Consider the following 26,217-nt stretch of genomic DNA (forward strand, 5'->3'; position numbering starts at 1 on the left):
TTCCATATTAATTGATCATTTTACTAAGTTGTCACATATTAGTTGTTCACCTTCTAAATCAAGAAAGATTAATTAATTTTTTTTCTATATTATCCTTGCAATTAATTCTTTTTGAAAGTATTCACATTTGTTCATAAAATTTCCAAGAAGCTTTTTAAGGGGTGAATTAGTAAAATTATCTTCATATTTTTAACTTTTTAAGCATCGTGTAAAATGAAAAGTGATCAACTAATATGAGACAGAAGGAGTATTTGGAAGAATTTTTAGTTAAAAAAAATTGAGTACTATTCCCCATCGGCAACAAACATCATGAAATGACGCTTGAAAATTAAATTAAATTTCTTCGCACCAAAATACACTACCTTGGTTATACATATAAAGTTGATGACAGAATAGCATGTGAAATATCTTCAATAATATCAAAAAAGTACAGTATATACAGTAGTACTTATCATGAATTCGATGCAACTGCCATGGGTTTTGGGTTTAAATGTTCGGTTCAATTGTCAACGCAATACATATGCAACACCTCCAATTCTTCATCACGGATAAGATATATCATGACTACCTTCAGTTCCCTTAATTTAATAACTCCAATTTCTTCTTTCTCCTAACTCTGATTTCGAGAAAACGAGTGCACAATTATTTTTAATTATAGTGACAGAAAAAAAAAAAATACTTGTTGTAGCGCTTTACGTTGTCAGAAATAAAAAGGTTACTAGAAATAAGGGATAAAATAAAAGGCTGGTTTAAAAAAATTATTTAAAAAATAAGACAAATGAGCAGCAACACTACAAGAAAGAGGGTATTTGTCAACATAATTTTTTGTTGCCATATATTGACTGTTGTCGCAAGTTGTGGCAATAACAGTCGATGCAAAAAGTTTTTGCAACAACAAAAAAAATTGTTGATAAAAGCCAATTTAATACAACAAAAAATATCGTTGCAAATAAATTATGTTTTGTTGGTAAAGTATCATATAGTTACGACTTATGAAAGTATTCAGCAACAATAAATTATTGTTGCGACAAATTAAATTTTGGCCAACAATTTTAGTTGTTGCCAAAAAAATAAAATTGAGTTAATTAACAATCTGTTATGAAAACTTTTAGCAATAAATGTTATTGTGGCCATAAATTAAATTTTGCCAACAACAACTTCAACTTAAGAATAGTTGCTATATACATAATTCAAATTTTCTTCTAGAATTTTTAGAAATATATATGTAAAATAATAAATTATATATATTGTACGAAGGTCAATACATAAAACACTTACTAAATATTTCGTCTTAAAAATTAAATAACTCCTAAAAAGTATTTTCTTACTTACAAAAAAGAAATTGAAAACATCAAATATCCATAATTGCTAAGCTTAATCTAATACTAATTTAATTTAAATATAAATTTTCTTCCAATAGCCTCTGGCCCTGTGCATTACGTGAACCATATTGCCAGCATTGTTGGTTCACACATTTCATCCAATGGTCTAAGCATTTTCATCCTACAAAAAAGAAAATACAATTATATTTGATTTTACCACAACATATAAAATCAAGGCTATAGCAAAAGATAAATTAAGTGTATCATAGCAGCTCCATAAAAGGTTAAACTCCAGCACAAGTTCACATTCACATCTAAAAGATGTACTAATATGATTGAACACTTGACTTTCAAATTGTGTAATTACACACTTTCTTTTTTTAGATAAGTACAAACAACCTACATAGGCAATGAAATATCATAAGTAGCCAGTAGAGTTTGGAGAGGATGGGTATACCCAATCTTACCCCCACCTTGTGAAGATAGAGAGGATGTTTCCAATACAAAGACAAAACCCTTGAAGCATGCTAAAAACAATACATAAGAAAAGAATGTCCAATATTTAGGATTAAGGAACGAGGGTGTCCTGTTATCCTCCTTAAACATTTTCCACACACAGCACCTTGTCAAAGACTTATCTATCTAACTTCTTTTCCTTTATTAAACAAGGACAAAGCTACCTCTCCAAGAGTAGCAAGGTCCAGCTGATCCCTTAAGACTGACACCATCTTCCAAAATTTTGTTAGCATATGCCAATGCAGCGATCTACCACCGAAGCTATATATCCAAAGCTACTCCAAAGATTTGCACATGGTACTCTCCCATCCACTCATTTTTTTTTCGTATTCCTCTTCAATATTTCTCCTAAGAGCTTCTACCCCAAATCTCCACTTTCATTTTTCAACAAAGAGTTATAAAGCACTTGATAACTCGTCCATAGTTCCCCTCTTTTTTAGCACTTTCTGCTTTTCACTACGCACTCAAGGCTTTAAAGATCCAATAACAACAATATACACAATACAGTTCTACAAGTGAATGTACGCAGACCTTACCCCTACATTCTACCATGGCGGTAGAGACAATATTTGAAGAGAGCTAAAAATAATAGGATAATTATGAGATCAGGTAAAGCTCCGCGAAATCAATGATTGACCCTTTTGAACCAATTCACAAGTCGCCAACATAAATTCATCTCTTGCACCAACCAACCAACCAAAATTTTACTATTACATGAATTAGATGAAGTACACTTACCATGATATTATCCATAATACTTATACGACTTGCGTCATCGGAACTACTTGAGGCAGTTATAATGTTCAAAATTGCAGCAGGAAGTGTAGCATGTTAAACATAGAACAACCAAAGAATTTAAATATTATGAAACTAAAAAAAACTATTATAACAAAATCATTATGCTTCTTCTAAATTGATATGGCAAAATATTTTATATGCCATGTAAATATGAACCCCACAAAATTTTAAAAAATCATTATGCTTCTTCTCTTTCTTATGGCATACTCCATGAGTTCATTAGAGTTCTGTGGGCACTGGACAATAGGGAAGACCCCATGTTTGTCATGACATATAAAAGAGTTAGTGACAAGCAAGTTGGTATTATCACTTTGTTTGTAAGTGATAAGCAAGTTATGACTCTACAAGTCCAAATAGAAGTTAGTGACAAGCAAGTTGGTATTATCACTTTGTTTGTAAGTGATAAACAAGTTATGACTCTACAAATCCAAATAGAACCCAATTCTTAAGAAATAACTAAATCTAAAATTCAACAGGAAAGAATTTCACCTACTATATAAAAACCTCTTGAATAGTTTATAATTGGAATATTACTTTTTTGTTCTAAACCAAGTACCAAAATTGAAAAGCTAGATTAGTAAACTATGACCACTACTTTCACCCTTCTTCTTTTTTAAAAAAAATAATATGCACATCAAGAACAATAATGCAATGCAAAAAATCTCTTTAAACCTCACTTGTGGAAATATACTGCCTATATTTTTATTGTAGCCAAAGCCTTATTTATGAAGAACAGAAACTAAACTAAACTAGCATAGAATTTCAAACCCTAATTACTATTTTGAGCCAATTATAACACCCTAGTTATAATAATACAAGAATTGATTTGAACAAGATAACTATTCGTGGAAATAATATACTAAGAGTATTGATGAAAGAAGAAAGGAACAATGCATTTCTGAAAACTCATGTGAAGGAAGAGAAAAGTCGAAAGGACATGGACATCAATTCCTAAAAGCGGCAGCGGAACAACAACCTACAATTATCTTTTGAAAAAATAAAACCTTTTAATATTGATAAACGAATTGCAGGGATTTTGATTTTGAATCTGATTTATTTTGGGTAATAGTCATGAAAAAGAATTCCCACCAATGAAGATTTGCATGTATTTGTATCCAAATTGTAGCAAATCTAACATATTTTCTGTATGTTTACTTGAGAAATAAAAACACAAAGCTAGAAAGAATTGGCATTAGAGGAAAGAAACTTACAATTTCAAGCCTTAACTTCTGCTTGAGAAGCCACAAAAACGTTCTATTTTTAACTTAATAAGCTCCGAAGTGTTCGATGAATTTGGAAAAGGTTTAGGAGTTGGAACAAAAGAGGGAAAGCTTTGGGGCAAAAAAGTATAGCGGGAAATTTTGCCGCCGCGGTTACAATAGAATTATTTTTAGCAATAATGAAAATATGTTATTGCAAATTTCTTTAATATTTTAAATTTATTGTAATACCCAGAAAAAATGGCAACAACATTAAAATATTTACCAAGAAAAAAAAAAGTCATGGCTAAAAATTTACTCTACACCACAGCTAAATAAAGTTGTTGCCATTTATTGACATTTAGCAACAATATCATTGTTGTTGCTAAAGATTTGTTGCAAATTCTATACTTTCTTGTAGTGCAAGTAGGATTCAACCTCACACCTTTTAAGTGTTAAGACCAGCACTCAAACCGGTGCACCACTCAGTCTCATTTGACCATGAGTGCCTTCCTATTCTATTAGATATTTTTAAAAATTATATAAATAATATAATAAATTTAGTCTAATGACTAAAAATTCATGTGACCTTTTTTTATACATATATTTGTCACCACACAACTCAGCCGAAAGAGGAAGGTTTTTGAGGATCAATTGAAAACAAAGTTGCGTACATTTTATCTGGCTCTCTCAATTTCTACGTGGGATTACACTGAATGAATATGTGTTGTTATTTTCCTTTTTTCCCCACCCAACTCCAAGCAGTACTTTCCAACTCAATAAACCCAACTCTATTTATTTTATATTTATTTATGCTGTAGCCAAGACCCATTAACAGTTTGTTTTTTTTTCCTCCCCAACTTTGTTTGAAAAATTAAAATTAGTTGTCTGAAATACCAAACTCGTGCATGAGGGTCCCATAAATGATGCTAGAGTTTCTCGAAATCCGTTGCTGCTTTATCAATTAAGTCAACCATTCTATCCTAAAATCGTTTTATTCTGCCGCAAACGAGCAGAATCCATGCAAATAATGCAATAGCTCTACAAAATAGTTCATATATTATATGGCAAGGAGGATGGCTATAATATAATGGGCATTGCTGTTATGTACAGGTTGTTTGTTTGTGTTTTTTTCCTGCCAGATCATAGTCACGGTTTCTCCCTCACAGTCCCACTCTCCAGCTGACCAAAACAGATACTTAGCTATCAAACTGTGCATAACATGACAAAAATTAGAATGTTTTTCAATTATACCCTTATCCTTCATTTTCTTAGAGACATTTATTAATCAGGGTAGTTTAGTAAATAACGCATTTTATTTATTGACGTCTTGATAGAAGTGATTTTTGATAAGGTAACACTTATTTTAGAACGGATGAAGTAATTGTCACATATAGAGGCCGATGGAATCCACGTTCTACCAAATCCAATATTTTTTATACCAATCATCAATATTTATGTCACTAAAATTTCTATCAAATACACGATTATATGAATTAAGCAATCAGTACAATCAAAATTCAGGATAGATTGGTCTGAATGAGGAAAGAAACAAAAAGATAATGTGTCTTAATGAGGAAAGAAACAAAAAGATAATGTGAGTATAGCCACGACTTGTCAGATTCTCTTCCTATGCTCTTTCTTATTCTCTTTCTCACTCAGACCAATCATTTTTACCACATACATTCTTTTCACGGGTTTTGATTAATTTTACGGGATACATTTCACCTCCCACCAGCAACGCTATGAGATAGCTTTGACCATCAAGACTAGAACAGATGGGAAGAAACACCTGCTGTATTTTTGTTTTTCTGAAATTTGAACCTAAGATCTCATGACTCTCAACCACTTCATTGACCACTAAGCGACACCTTGGCACACATACATTCTTTTTTTCACCCTTTATATACTACTCCTATATATTTCTGACTCTCATTATCTTCAATCTTCATCACTATTTTAGTACTTCCACGATGAAACTATTAGAGCTGTTTTTTATCTTAATGTTGTTTGCTATTAGCACAGGTAGTGCTAAAAGGGGTAAATATTCTAGGAGGGATAATACACTGAGAGTGGCTAATGAAGAAAAAGACTACTTGAATTGGATCAATCGCATGAGTTCTCGCAATCATTCTGTTTTCCAAGAAGCGAAGAACAAATTAGAGCCTTGCAAATTTATTAAGGTGAATAAAAACCCGAAATTCGGAGATTTTACTACAGTTCAAAAGGCGATTGACTCAATTCCGATTGTCAATTCGTGTCGAGTGGTTATATCTGTTAGTCCTGGGACTTACAGGTAAAATTTATGCACAATGTACACTTCAATTGTCCTGTTTATGTAAGGCATTCAATAATTGAGTAATTTGTTCGTTAATTATGTGGAAGTTTTGTTTTAAATGAGGTTAAGAGTTTTGCAGGGAGAAGATTGAAATCCCAGCAACAATGGCTTACATTACCCTGGAAGGTGCTGGTTCACACAAAACAACTATCAAATGGGATGACACTGCAGATAGGACAGGAAAAGGTGGACAACCAATGGGAACTTATGGTTCTGCAACTTTTGCTGTTAATTCCCCCTATTTCATTGCCAAAAACATCACCTTTAAGGTAATTGTGTAAGTACTTTGTTATGTTGAACACTTAGATGCATATGTTTAAGAACTAATTTTATCTCTAGAGATGATGCTTGTTGACGGAGGTGGTGCTAGAATTTTGAGTTTATGAGTTCTGCATTTTAGAAATTGTAGTTTACTAGTATGTTTTTTTAAACACAAATATTAGATTTGAGCAAAAGTTACTAAGTTCTGCCGAATCCACAGGCAAATTGGTATATCGGAAAAACTGATCTCACTTTTTGTAAACATCTACATGTAGCTTTCATCAGGTGACCTGATTGTATAAAAACTACTTTACATTATCGGAGTATTAGGAGTTAAAGCTCATAATTAATTCCTCCGTGAACAGAATGTAGCCCCATCACCACCATCAGGGGCATTAGGAAAGCAAGCGGTGGCATTAAGAATCTCAGCAGACACAGCGGCGTTCATAAATTGCAAGTTCATTGGAGCACAAGACACGCTGTATGATCACAGGGGCAGACATTATTTCAAGAACTGCTATATTCAAGGTTCTGTAGATTTTATATTTGGAGATGGGCTGTCCCTTTATGAGAATTGCCATTTACGTGCCAAAACAAAAAGCTATGGGGCCTTGACAGCCCAGAAGAGGGAAAGCTTACTGGAGGAAACTGGATTCTCTTTTCTGAATTGCAAGGTTACTGGATCTGGTGCTCTTTACTTAGGCAGGGCTTGGGGTACTTTCTCTAGGGTCGTCTTTGCTTACACTTACATGGATAAGATCATCACGTCAAAGGGATGGTATGACTGGGGGGACAAGAACAGGCATATGTAAGTTCTTTCCTTTCTATTTTTTCCTATGTGAAAATCGTACTACCTATAACACACATACTCACACCCCGATGCTTACTGAGGAATTTATGTTGATCTGCAGGACGGTATTTTATGGGCAATTCAAGTGTTCAGGACCAGGGGCAGAGCATGGTGACAGGGTTAAATGGTCCAGGGAGCTCACTGAACAAGAAGCCAAACCTTTTATCTCACTCAGTTTCATAGATGGTCACGAATGGCTACTCCATATTTGATGATTTCTTTAAAGTCTAGCTAAGCTATGGGAGTCGGCAATCTTACTCCTGTGTAATTACGCAATTTATGTGTCAACATACCCTAGAAAATGGACCAATTTCCTCATCCAGGCATCTGAATTGTCGCTGCTTAAAAGCAGCAGCCTGCACGTACATTCATGACCACGCAAATAGAAAAAGGACCTAACCCTCCTTTCATCAAACAAAAATACAGTCGCGCAAGAACAAATTATATCAACGTTCATTTTCAAAAACTATTACTTTTTTGTGCTATTTGGTTGAAATTCTATTATTTTTTTCTAGATAATTCCGTTAATTTGTTTTGGAAGCAAACCCTATCAAATGACTAAGCTGGGCAAAGCCAACTGAATCCCAAATGGGTCAAGTGGTCCAGTAAATTGTCGAGAAGAATTCACTGCGAAAAGATATGCCATCACAATGCTTATCAAATCACATGCCACCAAACTTCACCTAACCGAGGATGACGCAACGAGTATTGTATTACAAGAAGCTGGGAGCTATGTATATAAGTTTACAAGAGACGACAATTATAAAATAAACTGTACAAGTAAAAACAAATGTACATTAGATACATTTCCACCATGACAGTCAGTTAAAAGCATACTTGCTTTCTTCGAGTAATTGAACTGTACAATACCAACAGGCAGCCTGACAGAAACAAAGTGGACAAGTCAACAACGGAAAGGAATATACAAGAGTTTAGGAAGATTATGATCAAAAGCACAATGGAGAAAACAAATATAGGTCCTCTGATGTCAATATTATATATAGAGAACATCAGAAATCAACATCTCATGTTCACATTGTAATGGAGAAGAATCCAACACTCCTAGAGAATGGACACTTCTTAAACAGGTACTGATCATACGCAACAAGGACATCCCACCCCCACCCCCTTGGTATCAGCAAGGACAACCAACATCACCACCAAGACAAAGGGGGAGAAAATTACTGCAGGACTGACCAAAACAGATAGTGATAGAATGGTATACTTTTTTGCAACGAATATGCAAACAGTTGTCGTCAACTATAGGAAAATGATGCAATGTTCGTATAAAAAATAAAGTCTCTCAATATCAGAGAAAACTGAAAGATAAACACAGGCCACGCACCACATAGATGATCAGGACTGGAAGAGAGTAACAGTCGCAATGTAACCATTCTTCATCACCTGTGACAAATAAGCAAGATCCTAGTGAAGCAATAGGAAACGAAAGCACAAAGGGAAGAGAGATAAAGTGTATAGCAGAAGCACAGCGTGGGGTATACAGACATTTATTTGAAAAAAAAATCACCTCAAAGGCAAGATTTTGGTAGCCATATACAAAGGTAGATCCAAACGGATTGCTTGTAGAGCCTTGCGTCTGGATAGCAGCTCGACCACAATCCCCTAGTATCTCCTGCAGAATCATAGCAACTTAACAATGAGTCAGCTTGACATGGAGCCCAGAGAAAGAGGATGGCTGATGATAGGTATATACACAGGTCAACAGTTTGCCCATTAGTTCAAAATATCATATAACATGAACGGATTCTAAGTTTTTAAAAATTGAGTGGAGGTGGGGGAACAAGGCAGAGTAACAATTATCCAGAGCACAATTAGTAAGAACTTCCAACTTGAAAACCTCGAATAAATACCAATAAATGAATAGACTAACTACGAATCAAACAGAAGAGTTCACCTTAACTTGTTCCCACTTTGTGCTGGCAGTAATAGTGGGTTTAGAGGATTTTACATCATGATGATACGCCCCTACAACTGCAGACAAAATGATGCAAAAAGTATTAAAACAATTATCCAATTCTTTTAAATTGGTGTAACGAAAGAGGGGTTTAGATCTTGAAAGAATCAACTCACAATCAGAACAATGGATAACAAAATTGCACTTCATGTATGAATTAAAATCAGCATGCCCAGGATAGTTGGTGTGCAAGACAAATTTCTTGATTTTATGTGTCTGCAAATAACCCACAATAATCTGAGAACAGATAGACTTCATAAAATGTGCTCACGGAAACTCCGAGGATGACATACCTGCCCATCAAATAGTATATCTAAGCCACGAGTAAAGAAGTTGTAGAAGTAATCACCACAAAGAGTTGTCCTCGGCCGGGGATCTGAAGCAGAATGAATCACCATTTGATCAACCTGTATAGCTAACGAAGTCAATCTCCACCAACAATCTAACATGTAGAAACCTGACAGGAACTCACAAGAAGCTGGATAGATCAATTTTCTGTTGGACACCAAAGAAATATAGCAGTAATACCTGTTTCTGATGAATTCCGCATGGTCGACCTAATTCTGTCCAAACATCCTGCATAAAGACAAGATAAGACAAGGTTGCATGGTTGATTCATCCATCAAAACATATGTAACAAAGGAACAGGACGATATGCAGCACGAACAAACCTATGCCAGACTGCATTCAAGCATTGTAAAACCAAAAGTGAACTACTAAATGAACTTAGTTCAACACCTAGTTCAATATATGAGTAAAAATAGGTTTTCAGCCTCTTGTTCCCCTTCTAACTTCAGGAAAAATCTAACTTCTGCATTGCAACCCATTCCTGAACTTCATTTAGGCAATAGGGATACGATTATTGGATGGAATTTAGACTGAAGACAGTATCATATCAACACAATTAGAGTTTTCACAATATCGAGGAAAAATAATCCAATGGAAGTAGGGATGGCAATGGGGCGGGCGGGTACGGGGCGGGTACGGGGCGGGATTAGAGCTAGGCGGGGCGGGTTGAAGTAATTATTATCAAAATTAATGTGGGGCGGGTTGCGGGTTTATGCAAGTTAAATAGGAACCCGAAGAAAATTAAATATTTGTAATTAGTAAAAATTAAAAATATAAACTTTTTATATTAAACTTTGAATTTAATTTGACTTCTTCTTTTTTAAAAAAAATTTAAACTAGACAAATGTTAATTAGAGTTAATTAGCGATTAAGAAACAATTGTTGAAATGTTAATTAGAAACAATTATTATGTGGGGCGAGTGTATATGGGGCGGGACGGGGCAGGTTGAAAATGAAAAAAAATTGTTATGCGAGGCGGGGCAGTTTAAAAAATTTGTGGGTTGAGCTCAACCCGCCTCGCCCGGCCCCATTGCCATCCCTAAATGGAAGAAAGAGAAACTTTAAACAACTCAAGCAAATGATTAACCCCAAAACAATCTAAAGAAAGAGTAGTTACCTGTGGTGATGCACCAAAGGGGATGTGTTGTCCACCAATGCTAAACCGTAATTCTTCCCCCAGCTAAAGAAGATAGAAAACAAACATAATCATATGTAAATCAACTGAACTGCACATCAGAGCAACTTCAACCGTCAAACTTAACAAATGACACTCGACACATCTTTTATGATCTAAACTACTGCACAGAAAGACATAAGAACGTTTTATCTTCGGAAATGGAAAATACTACTAAATCATTCATCAAGTGCAAAAATTCAGCACTATAGAGAACGAGAAAAAAATCTCACAAAAATAATATCAAACTAGACATTCAAATCTTTTTCTTTTTTTTTTGACAACCGTGGTGTCCAGGCCAGCTCGCGGCACCTCCCACGGGATATCAAACTAGACATTTAAATCTTCTCTATTCAAAAGGGGTAGAGACTGCTGTTTTTTGAATTCTAACCTCAAAAATAGTAGCCATTGCAAGTGGAGAAAGAACTATCAAAAATAGTAGCCAATGCAAGTGATGAAGGAACTATTAAATGAAATGGCACCAGATTTAGTTTTACTGTAATTCCATTTCCCTTCATCACAATTTGAGATAGCACTGAGATGAAAACTAAAACATCATCAATTTTGATGCAATACTACAATTTTCTAGCTCACGAGTTTGAGATTCTCTGATGATTGATTTATAACAGAGCAAGACAAACATATCACCCAAAACTGTAATATCCCAGAGGTCAATTTCCTATTTCAATCGCTATATAATTGGAAGAGTGACGAAAAAAATATGAAGAAGCTACTACGGTTCTCCTGGCAAAGAGAGCTGTGAAAAGCCAAATTTAAGCACATTAAAGCCAAAACTAATAAGCTCCAGACGCGAAAGCCCTTTATGTCAGCTCTATGTACTGAAAAGCACCACAAGCGCACAAAAAGGACATTCTGAAGAGCTGCAGCTCAAAGGAGGAGGACTTAACTTACTATTAATACATTATTCAATGAGAAATCACATATATAACATTAAAGAGACTGCACAAAAACTTCAGTGTGGACATGTAAAGGACCGAAATAAACCTTAACATGCACTTCTTCCATGTAGAGGCTCCCAGCAGGCAGAGGAGGAGTACAGGCCTTGTCCATCATGGATCCAACACCAACTTTACTTCCAGCAGAACTATCAAATATTGATACACGGCAAGTAACTGGAGTTGTGCCATCCGGAAACTCAAGAGGTAGTTCCGCTTTTGAAGTGGAAAAAGAAAGAGAAAGAAAGGAAAAAAATTATTCATACAAGAGTAAATAATTTGAGTCTGCACAAGTGTGAAAAACGAAAATAACCAGGAATACCTTCACCATCACGGCAGCAATCTGTATACTGGGAGGGAATTGGAAAAGCAAATGACAATCCCTGCAAAGTTGCAATTTATCAGAACCCTCAACACAGAACTAAGTGATGGATAATAGAATAAGAGCCAGTTTGGATTGGCTTATTTTAGGTGCTTTTAAACCAAAATAGCTTTGAAGCACTTTTGTAGTGTTTGAGTAAAATAAATAAATGCTTTTAAGCACTTATCTTTAAGCCAAAACAATAAAAATAAGCCATAAGTTAGATTTAAATGTGGCATTCAATAGACATTGGACACACATACTGGATAAAATAAAGTGTAAACTCCTCGGTCCTTGTCATATGTTCCTGGATAGGTTGGCCCAAAAAGAGAATAGACAGCTACAAAAGTGGCTAAAGTGGACGGCCCGCTGAAAGTAACAAAATCAAAAGACAATATTTTGATCAACAGAAATGTTGGGAGGTGTTAGCACCGCATTAAGAAAACCTACCAATTTAGAGAGTTGTGAAAGTAAACACTATGAAAACCTACCCTATTACAGAGGTGGCATAGCGCATCTGAAGCCGTTTTACATCAAATATTTCAATAAGGCGCAGTCTCTGAAACAGGTAGACTTGAAGGTGTAAGCATACTTGAAAAATTGTTTCTAATCCATTACGCAAGTAGAAAGCTCTTGAGCTAATTTATAAAGGAAATAAATCTTATAAAAGAAAAACTTACAAAAGGAATAAGTTCATGATAAACAATATTACAAGAGAATAAATTTAAAAGAGAATCACATAATTTTCGAAATATTTCCTCAAAGGAAATTTCCATAACTCATTCCATCCCAAATCATGTTCCACTTCGGAAAATGTACATGATCAAGGAAACTAGATATTAGATGTATTTAAACTACATCCTTATAGTATTCTTATAAGCAAAAAACATCCTTGACATTTCTCAAAGTTAACAACTTTCATCCTTTTAATACCCCACCCTTAAAAACTAACGGGAGCTTCAAAATCATATGCAAAAAACATGACCTCCACATATCCAAGAAAACACAAAAAATAAATTAAAATAATGGAAGTTTAAGAAATGCAGGATATACTTGCTCCTCCCAAGTCCCAAACCCAAAGATGAAGAGGTTTTCACTTGCTAAACAAAATTCAGTTTTTTAATACAATGTGCTACCAGCTACAGAAATAAATCATAAAAGTTTCAATGCAATATAAAAGGGAAATTAGATACTGTGAAACTGATTAGATACCATGAAACTTATAATCTTTATAGTGATTTCTTGGTGGGCATTCGGCTGGTTCGATTTTGAAAAGTTGGTTTGATTTTTTTAAATTAGATTTGAAATTTTTTTTTTTATTATTTTTTTTCCTCTTAAAGCCGAGGGTCTTTCGGAAACAGCCGCCTACCTTTCAAGGTGGGGGTTAGGTATGCGTACACTCTACCCTCCCCAGACCCCACATTATGGGATTATACTGGGTTTGTTTGTTGTTTGTTGTTGTTGTTGTTAGATTTGAAATTTTTTGGGTTCTTGAATATGTGATAATTACATTTAACTCCAATGTAGTAAATATCTAAAGTCAAATAGGCACCGGAAAAAGAATATTTTCAAAAACATTGATTCGATCTTTTTTTTTAACGAAAATCATGCCCACCCTAGTGATCTCAAGAGAACATGTATGTTAAGTAAACTCAATATATTCATTGACAAATTAACTGAAACAAATCACATAACCATCTTTGATCTTCATGGATTTAACTAGAACGTGGATGCATCAACTGTTCAGCAACAATCCCCTCATTTCTCGACTCGTAGGAGTGTCCTGATCAATAGCCATTACTAGCTATATTTCTTCTTCTTTTTCCAAACAACCTTAAATTTCTCCGACTTTGATTTTTCCCCTTTTTTATGGCTCTGTGTTTGTGAAGTTCCATGAGTGAGTTTTCTGTTAGGTTTTAAGCTGTTGATAACAGAAGGATGAAATCTGCTGATTTTATGAAACTTCAAGGATGTTATTTGCTTACATGGACACTTTAAGGATGCACTTTAGGTTTTGAGGATAGTATAAGGATGTTTTTGTCCAAAAACTCCAACTTCTCCAAGTATATTCCTTTTTAAGGGTAAATAAAAGGAATTTCCTTAATGTGCACCGAGGTGATGCCAAATGTTAATGGGTAAAAGGTCTTTACATTGAGCCTCCAAAAAACAATTTGACGATCTACAATTAATAGTGGAATCTCTTTTTTACACCAATAGTATAGGTAAAACAAGGTAACTAAAGATCTTCAGCGTCCATCTTTCAACTCCTTCAAACATTCTCCATATCATACAAAAAAGGCATCACGATGATATTTCCTCCGAAACTTCCTTCTTTCCTTTCCTGTTTTGCTCAACCTCCACGTTGCAAGGGCATCTTCAACTGTTCAGGGAAGTAAATCATGGAATACACCAAAACTCCTACTTCCGCTGCATAGTGCATAGTGTAATTAACGAGCACAAGATTAGTGTATTTCCCCTTTTTCTTGCACATGCAACACTGATTAACATTATGCAACTCCTCCTTTTCAAATTGTTGCAACCTAAGGATAATGTCCCATGAAGCGGACCAAGCAAAGAAAGCTAATTTTTAGCGGTTTTTGAACCATCCAGATAAATATAGTAAGGTTTCACCAGGAAACTCCCTCCCACCCCCACGTCAGCTTTTGATGCCATCCCATGCTGCCCCTATTTAACCACTGAACTATTAGTATCCAAGCGAAATGCTCCATTTCTTACGACTCTCAATATTTTGTGGGCTTCTGAAAGATATATCCCAAGAAATTCCACATGTATCCTTCCTAAGTAGATCTGATATTGAACCTCCATATTATTTGCACTTAAGTATAAATGAGGATACTTTATCTTTAGTGTTACCTTCAGACACCAAAATCAGATGTGATTGCCTTTCCTTCTATGAATTCAATGTATTTTACAAATCAATCTTTCCCTTCATTATTCCTTTCCATGGAGAAGATGATTTTTCCCTCTATAAAGGATACAACCATTGAGACAATCAACAAAAGGTAACAAGGATAAAGACAAAAGATGAATTCACCAATACATTTCACACTCTTGAAGGCACACTTAGCACTATTTCCCAATTTTACAGCTTAATATATAAAGCTTTACATTCTTCCACACCCAAAGAAAAGAAAACTCATTTTACTCCTGATGAAATTTAACTGTCAATAGGTGTAGCGGCACAGACACTTGCAAGACACAAGTGAACTTTGACATTTTCTTTGCCAACATACTCCAGCTTAATAAAATCTTTTGTTTCTCCAACTGCAGCAACGTGCACTTGCTTCTTCATGAACATTCCAAATGAAATTCAATTCAATGAAGTTTGCCTCTCAGGATGTGCAGGCATACTAGGAGAGAGAAGATTAAAAATGAAACAAGGTGGGATGACTTCCGTGGTAGACAAGTTGAGGAAAGCGAGACTGAGATGATTCGGGCATGTGAAAATTCGGGCATGTGAAAAGGAGGAATGCATAAGTCCCAACAAAGAAGTGTGGGAAGTTCGTTGTGATGAGCTTCACGAGAGGTAGAAGTAAGCTGAAGAAGCATTGGGGAGAGGTGATTAGACTAGACATGGTACATCTCTAGCTTCTAAGAAGATAATTTTAGATAAGAAGTTATAGAGGGCTTGGATTAGGGTGGTAGGGTAGTAGGTAGTTGAGCGTCGTCTCGTTGTCCAGTGGAATCGGTTTATCCTAGCATTCCAGTAGTACTAGTACTATTATCGCAGTTTTTGGTCCCTTGATTTCTGCTACTACATGTTGTGTGTTATGCTTCAGTTATCGTTTTATTTGTTGCAGTTAATGTTCCTTTTCTTTACTTGTTCCATAATGTTTCCCCTATTATTTGTGATGTCTTCATAACTTATGTTTTCTCTTTTAAAATCTTCTTTGATATGCGTTATTGAGCCGAGGGTCTTTTGTAAATAGCCTATCTATCTCCACGAGGTATGAGTAAGGTCTGCGTATGCTCTACCCTCTCCAAACCCCACTTGCGGAATTTCACTAGGTATGTTCTTGTTTTTGTTGAAGTTTGTCCCTCGGAAGTGCATTAAAATAAATGATAAAGATTACAAAATAAAGAATACAAATGTCTCGAAAAGTTGGCATTGCCACCACATTTTCGCCATGCATTCAGAATTACGACTCCAGTAAACAATGAGCCATAAATAAAATATCATTAGTTTACTTGAACAAATTACAACCAAAAATATTTCCATACAAGGTAACTAAATATTCTCATTAACTAGACCCGAGAAAGGCATGCACCAAATCTAATACCTGTGACCAGGGATCAAACCGTAAATGAAATCCATGATCTGGGAAGCTAATGACAATGTCAAGTTTTAAGGGCTCCTGCAGAACACAAATTGAGCATTGAAGTTATGTGATTTTCGACTAGCCATGTCCACAATATTGATTAAGGTGTTATCATATTAGGTTACCATGTAAAATCTGAAAATTTCAGAACCATTTATGCATGGAAATTACAGAATTTCAGTCTATAAACCCATTTTAATAGATGGGATGCATCCTACTACAAAATATATTACTGGCTGAGTTAAGCACAACTAAATGGGGAACTTTTCTATTCAACGAACAAAAGATAGTAAAGGCTTATAAACCCATTATAACAAATGATTCCTACTGCAAAATAGATTACTGGCTCAGTTGATTGCAACTAATTGGGTAAGTTGTCTACTCAACCAACAAAAGGAACTAAGGGTGTGACTAACAGAACACTAAATAACGCAAAAAAAAAGGATTATTTAAAACACATAGTAATCAGCAATCCATAAACTGATTGGTTTAAACTTCAAAGCAACTAAATTTTCAGAGAGTAAAGCTGAATTAAAATAACTAAGGGGCAAGTTTTGATGTCACCATAATAAGGAAAACATATTAACCAAAACAAAAAGAACTAGGTAAAATTGACCTAAAAATTGTTGTCCTGGGACAGACAGACACCCTGAATCATACCTCGTCATAATACTTAACATGGACAACATCATAAATATTAGGCTGCTGCTCTATCTGCGCAAAAGCTTCACAAATAGGCATTCCTGAAACATTTACCAGATTATCACATGTCGAATCAGCTAAACATCAAATTGAATAATTGATCAATGAATTCACAAAAGTAAACATAAAATGAGAAAAACTGATCAACCTATTTGACCTAATCCGTAACTTTAAGGGAATATAAATTGGAATAAATTAAGTTTACCTAGAGTAAAAGGACCGATGCCAACACCAGGGCGGAGATCGAGAACAATAGAGCCCATGGCAGTGCCTTCGCAGCGGCGTCTTGGTCTCTGCATCGTTTCGTTGTTGAAATAATGTTGAATCGAGATTGTGACTTTTTGAAGTATATAGAAGATGGGGATAGCTTTAAGTAGATGGGGACATTGATGTGGCAAAGGCTAATGGATGGTATCTGGTTTTGGAATTTTGGCATCCAGCGACCACACGGAAACGTCGTGCTTATTAGACGTAAGATTGTTGATTTGCAAAAGGACAATCTTTTTTCCCAAGAATCCTGATGAGTTTGGCAAGTGAATTTGAAGATTTCGAGGTTAGGTTACTTCCAAAAGGAAACTCAGAATTGATTATTGACTAATCTGTCCTCAAAAATGTTTTTTTTTTTGCTTTGCTTTTGTTTAACTATGAAAATTATTATTATAGAGAAATACGAAATTAAACTAATCTTTTTGTGTAGATTGTATCAAGAGGTCATTCATTTTTTATTATTTTTTACAAATTCTACCATTAGTTTTGAAAGTAATGGAAAACCATTGTCCCCATGGAATTAAGATAATAAATAATGAATTGTATTTAGGATTATTGTCTTGTTTTCAATCCTTTCAAAATTCACGTTCAAATACAATATTAGGAAAGAAAAATTATTGCTATATAGAATCAAGCACCACAAAAACTAAAAAGTATAATAATTAATCTTTGAAATTTTTATTTAGGCTTCAGTTTTATATTTGATTTTGGTATGCTTTACTTTAGTCGAGAGTTTATCAAATACATCATTTCTATCTTCATAAGACATGAGTAAGGTTGTGTGTACATCATCCTTCTCAAATTCCGCTTGTGAAATTATATTAAATACGTTGTTATTGTTTCATGCACTGAAAAAAAAATGTAGACCACTTCAACCATAAAAATCACTAATGTTTTTTTCTAGACTAGCAAGCTAAACTAGAGACGATGCACAAAGATTCATTTTAGATAATTATTAGAACAGATATTATTAGGCTAATTTTTATTTATTTATTTTCGGAGATGGTTTGGAAGTAATCCATAAAAATACTTCTTAATACTTGATTTTTTCCATAAAATTACCTAATATTCGAATCCTACAACTGTAATTAATTTTGAGTTTCACATAATGTGGAGACCAAATTTACCTGGGCCTAGGCTTAATTGCAATCTAGCACTAAGCCCAGCTACACTCGGTTCAACGAATGAGCCCAACACAATATACTATAGTAGCATGGCACGATGCACTATAGCGCCTGATGTATGATCCAATTTGAGTATTACACTGGGGGTGTCAAAATCCGTTCATTAAACTTTGAATCTAAATCTTAATAAAATTGAGCGGGTTGGGTTATACTATGGTTTTTAACTCATTTCAGTCCAATTCGCTTAAGCCAAAATAACATTTAAGGAAATTTTTACATATATCCACTAAAAAACATTTTAATTATGCTCCATAGCTATAGTTTGTTAATTACAATTTGTAACTATAGTTATAGCAGCATTTGTATAATTCGCTTAGCATTTGTATACGTTGGTATAATTCGCTATACAATTCACAATTTTTGTAGAACGTTTGTATATTTCACTATACAATTCATGCATAACATTTGTATAATTCGCTATACAATTTGATTCGCGTATAGCGTTTGTATAAATCACGCGAATTATACAAAACTCAACTGTATAATCGCGTGAATTATACAAAATTCAAACTGTAATTATAGCTAAATGTTTGTCGCGAGCCATAATTAATTCAAACTATAGTTATATTTGCTTATCCGCGTAATTTTCCCTGACATTTATGTAGGTTGATGATCCGTCAATTTATTAACTCAACTCATTTTAATATTTTTAATTTAACCCAACACGTTTATTTGACACCCTTAAATCACCCCATAGATCAAGTCGAACCTCAACGACTTTGATTTATTTATTTTATTGAATTTTTTATTTCTCCATTTGTTTGTGTAGTTAAGTTGAAATAGAGTTGTGTAAGGTAAATCAGAAGTCTATCTGTCTATGGTAATGAAGGTATTATAAGAATTGTGTGAATGAACTTTATTTTGCCTATAGCACATTCCTTAAATATGACCGTTATGGAGGCAAAAAATGTAAAGCATTTTGTCCTTATTTTCTTTATCATATGTTCATTTTATCTTTCTTTTCGAAGGAAATACTTATTATCTAATTAGTTTTATTATTTTTTTAAAAGGAAAATATTTTTTCTGCTAACCTCTTTCTCGGAGGAAAAGATTTGAACCTCTATAAGTTAAAGAATCTTTTTTCATGATCACATCACAACATAATAACATTTACAATATAATCTTCAAACAAAGTCTTGTTTAAGGGAGATTATTCTCTCAATATTTTTTTTTTTTTTTTTTGTATATATCAGTATGCAAGTCAATTGACCATACTATCATGTTAAATTATTACTAATATTTAATATTTATGAAGAGTAAAGTAGTACAATACTGTTGTCTTAATGGGTTGTCGGTTTACCCAATAACCCAATACTAAAAACCAATAATGAACCGATAACCCGATATTTTTTTTATAAAACCATTAAGAACCCAATAACCCAATAACATTTTTTTCAGTTCGGTTTTTGCACACCCCTAGTTGATTCCATAATTGTATCATTCTCGTTAGGATAGTTCAAAAAATGTTCAACATCCATCACACTTCTCTATGCTAAATTAGAGATGACATCATTTAATTCTTGGATACCTTCATCTAATTCACCAACTTATTGGATACCTTCATCTAATTCACCAACTTTTGGTTCGGGAACATTATTTTCTTTCGATCGAATTTTGCAATGCCGAAAATAATTTATAACTGTTATTTCTCTCACCTCAAAATTCCAAGCCAAGTTAGCAGTTAATAGCATTCAAAATATTAATTTTTTTAATATTTGGTGTTTCAACCTCAAGGCCTTGTAAGATGCTGAAATAAAGATAATGACGATAATGAGCTTTGAATGCTCGAATAATTCCAGCATCACATGATTAAATCTTATGCGTTGTGTTATGATGTAAGAAAAACAACTTTACATTTCTTAGGCCTTCAACTATCTTTGGATGAGTTGGGCAATTGTCTACTATTAACAAAACCTTCTTGCCATTCATTCTCTTATCAAACCAGCCAACATATTCTTGGAAAAGCAAGCCAGACATCCAAGCTTTTTTATTGGATCTATACATGCAATTAAGATTGTTTATATTTATATTTTTAAAGCATCTAGGATTTGCAAACTTACCAATAATCCACAATGGTACTTTGTCAGATCCATTACCATTGCAATAGAGAGCAAGAGTAATTCTCTCTTTGTCTTTTTTGCGACCTTCAAGCTGCTTGGTAACAAGTGAATGATCAGCTTCCAATCGGTAAAATAGTCCAGTTTCATCCATATTATAAATATCCTTCAATTCAAACTGATCTAGTTTTGACCATATGCCAAGCAATTCATTTTCAATGTTCTCCATGATAACTGAACCACTTTCACCAAAACGTATATAAGACTTGATTCCGTATCTTGACTTGAAACGTTTTAACCAACCAGAAGAGAAGCTGAATTCCGGATTAGTTTCACCATACAAATTTAGGAAAAGATCTTTTGCTTTTTCTTGAATAATTTCTCCTGATATGTTCACTTTCTTTCTTAGTTCTACAAAGTGGTGGTTAGATCGGCTATGCTATATGGGGCGGAGTATTGGCCAGTTAAGGTCTCTCACATTCAAAAGATGAAGGTAGTCGAGATGAGAATATTGAGATGGATGTGTGGGCATACCAGGAGCAACAAGATTAGAAATGAGACTATTCGGGACATGGTAGGCGTGGCCTTGGTGGAACACAAGATGCGGGAAATGCGATTGAGATGGTTTGGGCATGTGAAGAGGAGAGACACAGATGCCCCAGTGCGGAGGTGTGAGAGGTTGGCCATGAATGGTTTCAGAAGAGGTAGGGGTAGGCCGAAGAAATATTGGGGAGAGGTGATTAGACAGGACATGCGCACAGTTACAGCTTACCGAGGACATGACCTTAGATAGGAGGGTGTGGATGACTCATATTAGGGTAAAAGGTTAGTACATAGTCTCGTTATTCTTTCATATTAGTAGGCGTATTAGCGCACTATAATTTTTTGTGTGCTGACTTCTGTTATTATCTTTCTATTACTTTCTGTACTTTGATTACTCTATTTTATCTGTGTCATTTTTATTATTTGCATTATTCGTTATTTGCTTTCCATAGCTCGCTTTGAACTTTTTAGCCTTATCTGACATCGTTTTATGCTTCTTTTGAGCCGAGGGTCTCTCGAAAACAGTCGTTCTACCTTGATAGGATTAAGGTCTGTGTACACTTTACCCTCCTCAGACCCCACGTTGTGGGATTTCACTGGATTGTTGTTGTTGTATGTTCACTTTCATGCATTTGAAGAAACCACTCGTACAAAACTTTCTCTAAATCAAGGTATCTTGTCGATTTTGCCTTTTAGCATCGCTATTTTTCATCTCATTTGATAAATATTCTGCCGATCTTTTGAGAGTGTGCGATATTGTTGATTGACTAATAGTTAAATCAAACTTTTGTTTCACCCATGCTTGCAAATCTCTTTGGCTAATAGTTGGATTCTCTTTCTTATGCTCACATATTGTGTTTCTTATTTTATTGGTTAAAGATATTTTTTGTGCGTCTTTCAAATGATGAGAAGACATTATACATGGATTATAATTTTTAAACATCTAACTTTTTTCTTTTATATTTAACATAAAATCTCTTAATATTCTCTATACATGAATACAATTAGAAACATTAAACTTCACTAAATTCGTTTAGCTTTCCTAGATTTAAATAATAAATATGTAAAAACTACACTTTTTAGTTTCCTAGATTTAAACTTTTGAAATTCTTAATTCAAATATTTTTTTTTTCTTTCTTATGGCATATACTGCAAAATGCTCTCTAAAATAATAAATATTTATTTATCGATAAATAAATATTTTATACATTTATCGATAAACTAATAATCTCGATAAATGAATATTTTTTTCAGTCTCAAGTAGAGGTTTTACTGTATATTATGGCCTTTTTATAATTTCTCTTTGTTATTGTAATAATTCTAGGTTTCTTTGGTTGCTTCTGCGAGACACTATATTATTTTGATCCCAACAAGTGAATGATATTATGTTAGGTATGAAAATAAAATAAATAGAAGTCCAAAGTTTCAACTTCAAAAAAAATAATAGATATATGATAGACTCTTTTTCCGCAAAGAAAATATTTTGTACCAAAAAATTCTTTTTGAATGAAATATATTATATCATGGTAGAATTCAGACGAAGTAAGAAAACCACATCTCTATTGTATTGACTGAAATGATGTTTGACTTTTTGTTGTCACTCTATACAAATAGATAATGATAAGAAGACAATTGAGGTTGTCATAGAAGGTGAGAGTGGTCATATAGTTGATACTCTATCTCAATAATCAGCTTAAAAATGGACCAAATTATGATTTAGAAATGTTGCCTCATTTTTTTTTGTGTGTCTGTGTACACTCTTACTAAGCTGCGTTCTGTCACAGACAAGTTAATTAGGAATACCTAGTAAGTATTAGAGTAGAACAGGTTTCATATACCAAACTATATATATATTTAAAAAGGCTTTGGTTTGGTCCCCTCTAGCTTGGATTATAAATATGTGATTAACTTCATATCCCACTATCCAGGTGGGTTTCGTAAGTTATAAAACTACTACTAATAATTAAATATAAGTGGATCACACTATGAAAATAGGTAAGGTAATCATGATTAGCTATTATGATTTTAAAAATAGTGAAAATTAAGTAGTTTTGAGGAGTCTATTAATTATATGATTTATTTTTTTATACAGATTACGAACAAATTACAATTATATACTCTCTCCGTTCTTATTTATATGTCGTCCTTATTAAAAATAGATGTTCTTTAATATTTGTCATTTCACAAAATTAATGCATAAATAACAATATTCTTCCAATTTTACCCTTGAGAATTATTAGTCTTGAAGGTATACATTTGACCAGCATAATAAATTAATTCATGTTCATTTATTATAAACTTGACTTCAAGAGAATACTAAATAAAGATACAATAATAAATTTACCTAATTTCTTAAAGAGCGTGAAATCTATAATGATGACAACTAAATAAAAACGGAGAAAGTATTAACTCAAAAATAATTAAAGGATTCACATATAACAAAAACGGTTCCCCTACTTTTAAGTAATTTTTATCTATCGAAAGAAGGTGGTGAATGGAAATTGAAATTCCTAAGTAAAGATGAGACAAATAGACAATAGTGATCTGGAGGAAAGTTTCAAGTAATTTCTCAAATTCCTAATCCTCAAGGCACTAGCTATTTTGCACATCTCAACAACCTATTTTGAAATTAGCATGATGAGGATGCGTATATATATGGTGATTTAATTTCAATTCCTATACATCTTTATTGCTCAAATTCAATAATCATACGTTTGAATGACAACAAAAACATGTCGACTATTCCTTATTCAGTAATGGACTAAAGCTATTTCGATCCACATAATAGGTTGAAGTATAATAGGCTGGAACTATTGAAAGATTATTAATAATAAATATTATTTAATTAGAATTCAAATTCTTAATTTAATTATAATTATTACAAGATATCTTTATTTATATAATAACATAATAACATGGTTAAATAGTAAATTGAGGTACGCCTTTTATGACAAATTTAAATCTTCTGTCTATATTTGTGCCATTAGTAGACCTAGTCTTTCTTGCAATTGCAATGGCTTCTTTATTTCCACATAAATCACATTACCCTCCGAGACATATGGAAATCTTTATTAGTTAAAAGTTCTAACACAATCATATAATAGCACTACAATATATTGACGATTACAACAAAATTTACTGTAGTTAATCCTTTTATTTTTATTTTTATTCGATGTCTGGTATCCGTATTAGAGCCTAACTTTTGGATTTGATGTTATAGTCAGTGCCTTAGTGGTGTCTACTTCATGCAATCTCATCTTCTTATGAAACGAGATGAAACATTTTTGTCCTGCATAGCTTCTTAATTTTAAAGCACTAAAATAGAAGGTACACATTAACACTCAAATGTCATGAAGAAGATGAATAAATACCATGGAAGTGCACTTATTATTTGAATTTCTGATGAAGAGAAAGTTGTTTTTTTGTTTTTTCATTCGTTTCGCTATTCGGTATTTACATTACAATAGAAGATAGCTCTCTATCAATTTTTTTTTTCATATCTAGAGTTCGAACCCTATAACTTTAGTTAAAAGAGGCAAAGTCTCATTCACTGCACCGCATCCGTGAAGAGAAAATTATTCTGGAGGTTAATTGATTTAAAGTCTTTGAATCAAAGACAATTTCTAAAAGTGGCATTAATCTCCATGTAATGTTAAAGTGGAAAATAAATTAGTTAACGTTATCCTTAATGCCAATATCCAGAAATGTCTAATTCCGATCCGTAAAACATTTAAAATCTTAATCATTTCATAAGTGTGTGTCAATCTTAATTAACTAGTTGTATTGTTTATATCCACAGTCCACTACTGTTTGCTATAAGCTAAGAAAGGTATGTACGAATTATGAACATTATATACATGACGCTTGACCAGAAAGAAAACAAAATATTAAGGTTTAATCAATTAATGATTGTTAGGAAATACTTCCTCCGCTTCTTCTTAATTAATCTTGATCTAATAAAAAATGGTTTAAAATATTCGTCACTTTAAAAAAATTAAAATTTAGACATTTAAAATTATATGAAAAATTCTATAGATTATAATTTTTTATATTAATATAATAAACACTACACATTAAAATATTGATCAAAATTCATATTATTTTACTTTAAAAAGAAAATAATATTTTAAAACGGATAGAGTACCTAAGTTAATATATAAGGCGTATAATGAAATGCAAAACCAACAAATTCATCTTCAGTATGTATGACAAGTCACTCAACAAAACAAAAAGAAAAAGAACACACAATGTGAGAACAAAAAAGGGACACAAATCTGGTGTCTTTTCCTTTTTTTTTTTGGGTAAAATGAAAATGAAATAATTCCAAGATTAGGCAAAAAGGAGTAAAACAGGGAAAAAGATTGACATTTCTCCACCGCCACGTGTAATGCTAACTTACACGTTTCCTAAATCTGGAGCAAAAATCTTTACTAGACGTCTTGGATAGGTCTGCAATTAATTTTAAAAAATAATTAATTAATGGTGGCCAAGCACTGCAACTGCCCTTTAAGTGGACAGATTATCATTAATTAATCCACTACTACTTCATAAATAAAATTAAAAATTAAAAAAATCAACTAGTTGTTCGCCTCAATAAATATTCACTATCATTTCGCAAAATCAATGCATAAATGACATTATTCTTTCTATTTTATCCTTATGAGTTATTAACGTTGAAAATATAAATTTGACCAACATTGAAAAATTAAGTAAATAATTTATGTTTATTGGTCAAATTAATTAATTAAATTAAACTAATTTATGTTCATTAATTGAACACTTGACTTCAAAAAAAAAAATTAAATAAAGCTAAAATAGTAAACTTATTTAGAGTTCGTTTGGATTGATTTATAAGCTGCCGAAAATAACTTATAAGTTGTTTTCAACTGTTTTTAGTATTAGGCCGACCAACTTAAAACCATTTTGTGCTTAAAATAAACTCAAAAAAATAATTGAGTCTATTTGACTTAGCTTATATAAAACAGTTTATAAGCTGAAAGCAGCTTATTAGTCCCCCCCCCCAAAA

At 33.3% G+C, this 26,217-nt stretch overlaps 2 protein-coding genes, 1 long non-coding RNA gene and 1 pseudogene across 3 annotated transcripts; 1 reads left to right on the forward strand and 3 right to left on the reverse strand.

Moving 5' to 3' along the window:
• Positions 1-1,222: 1,222 nt before the first annotated feature.
• On the reverse strand, positions 1,223-2,833 carry LOC129874647 (uncharacterized). The gene is made up of 2 exons (XR_008762935.1): positions 2,577-2,833; positions 1,223-1,503 (listed from the first exon to the last, which is right to left on the reverse strand). It is a non-coding gene; the product is annotated as an uncharacterized LOC129874647 (long non-coding RNA).
• A 2,960-nt stretch (positions 2,834-5,793) lies between these two features.
• Positions 5,794-7,892, forward strand: LOC129872911 (probable pectinesterase 53). The gene is made up of 4 exons (XM_055947864.1): positions 5,794-6,131; positions 6,253-6,442; positions 6,800-7,242; positions 7,346-7,892. Exons 1-4 carry the CDS (start codon positions 5,809-5,811, stop codon positions 7,494-7,496), a joined length of 1,107 nt encoding a protein of 368 aa, XP_055803839.1. The 5' UTR covers positions 5,794-5,808; the 3' UTR covers positions 7,497-7,892.
• An 86-nt stretch (positions 7,893-7,978) lies between these two features.
• Positions 7,979-17,690, reverse strand: LOC129872910 (PHAF1 protein At3g51130). Its single transcript, XM_055947863.1, has 15 exons — positions 17,346-17,690; positions 17,099-17,181; positions 16,400-16,474; positions 12,590-12,657; positions 12,362-12,467; positions 12,060-12,120; positions 11,787-11,953; positions 10,725-10,787; positions 9,788-9,835; positions 9,553-9,666; positions 9,376-9,475; positions 9,200-9,276; positions 8,813-8,917; positions 8,630-8,688; positions 7,979-8,165 (listed from the first exon to the last, which is right to left on the reverse strand). Exons 1-14 carry the CDS (start codon positions 17,437-17,439, stop codon positions 8,641-8,643), a joined length of 1,209 nt encoding a protein of 402 aa, XP_055803838.1. The 5' UTR covers positions 17,440-17,690; the 3' UTR covers positions 7,979-8,165; positions 8,630-8,640.
• A 2,448-nt stretch (positions 17,691-20,138) lies between these two features.
• On the reverse strand, positions 20,139-22,107 carry LOC129872714 (CENP-B homolog protein 2-like; annotated as a pseudogene).
• Positions 22,108-26,217: the final 4,110 nt, after the last annotated feature.

This window comes from Solanum dulcamara, chromosome 11, assembly GCF_947179165.1.
Source record: "Solanum dulcamara chromosome 11, daSolDulc1.2, whole genome shotgun sequence".
NCBI lineage: Eukaryota > Viridiplantae > Streptophyta > Magnoliopsida > Solanales > Solanaceae > Solanum > Solanum dulcamara.

Bases quoted from the DNA above. Each gene is read 5' to 3' on its own strand.
- LOC129872911 (XM_055947864.1), top strand. From the start codon at position 5,809: ATGAAACTATTAGAGCTGTTTTTTATCTTAATGTTGTTTGCTATTAGC. The intron at 6,443-6,799 runs GTAATTGTGTAA...CTCCGTGAACAG, and splicing joins CCAAAAACATCACCTTTAAG to AATGTAGCCCCATCACCACC. The intron at 7,243-7,345 runs GTAAGTTCTTTC...GTTGATCTGCAG, and splicing joins GGGGACAAGAACAGGCATAT to GACGGTATTTTATGGGCAAT.
- LOC129872910 (XM_055947863.1), bottom strand. From the start codon at position 17,439: ATGCAGAGACCAAGACGCCGCTGCGAAGGCACTGCCATGGGCTCTATT. The intron at 12,658-16,399 runs GTATTAGATTTG...TACCTGTTTCAG, and splicing joins GGTTTGATCCCTGGTCACAG to AGACTGCGCCTTATTGAAAT. The intron at 11,954-12,059 runs GTATTCCTGGTT...CCACTTCAAAAG, and splicing joins TTGCTGCCGTGATGGTGAAG to CGGAACTACCTCTTGAGTTT.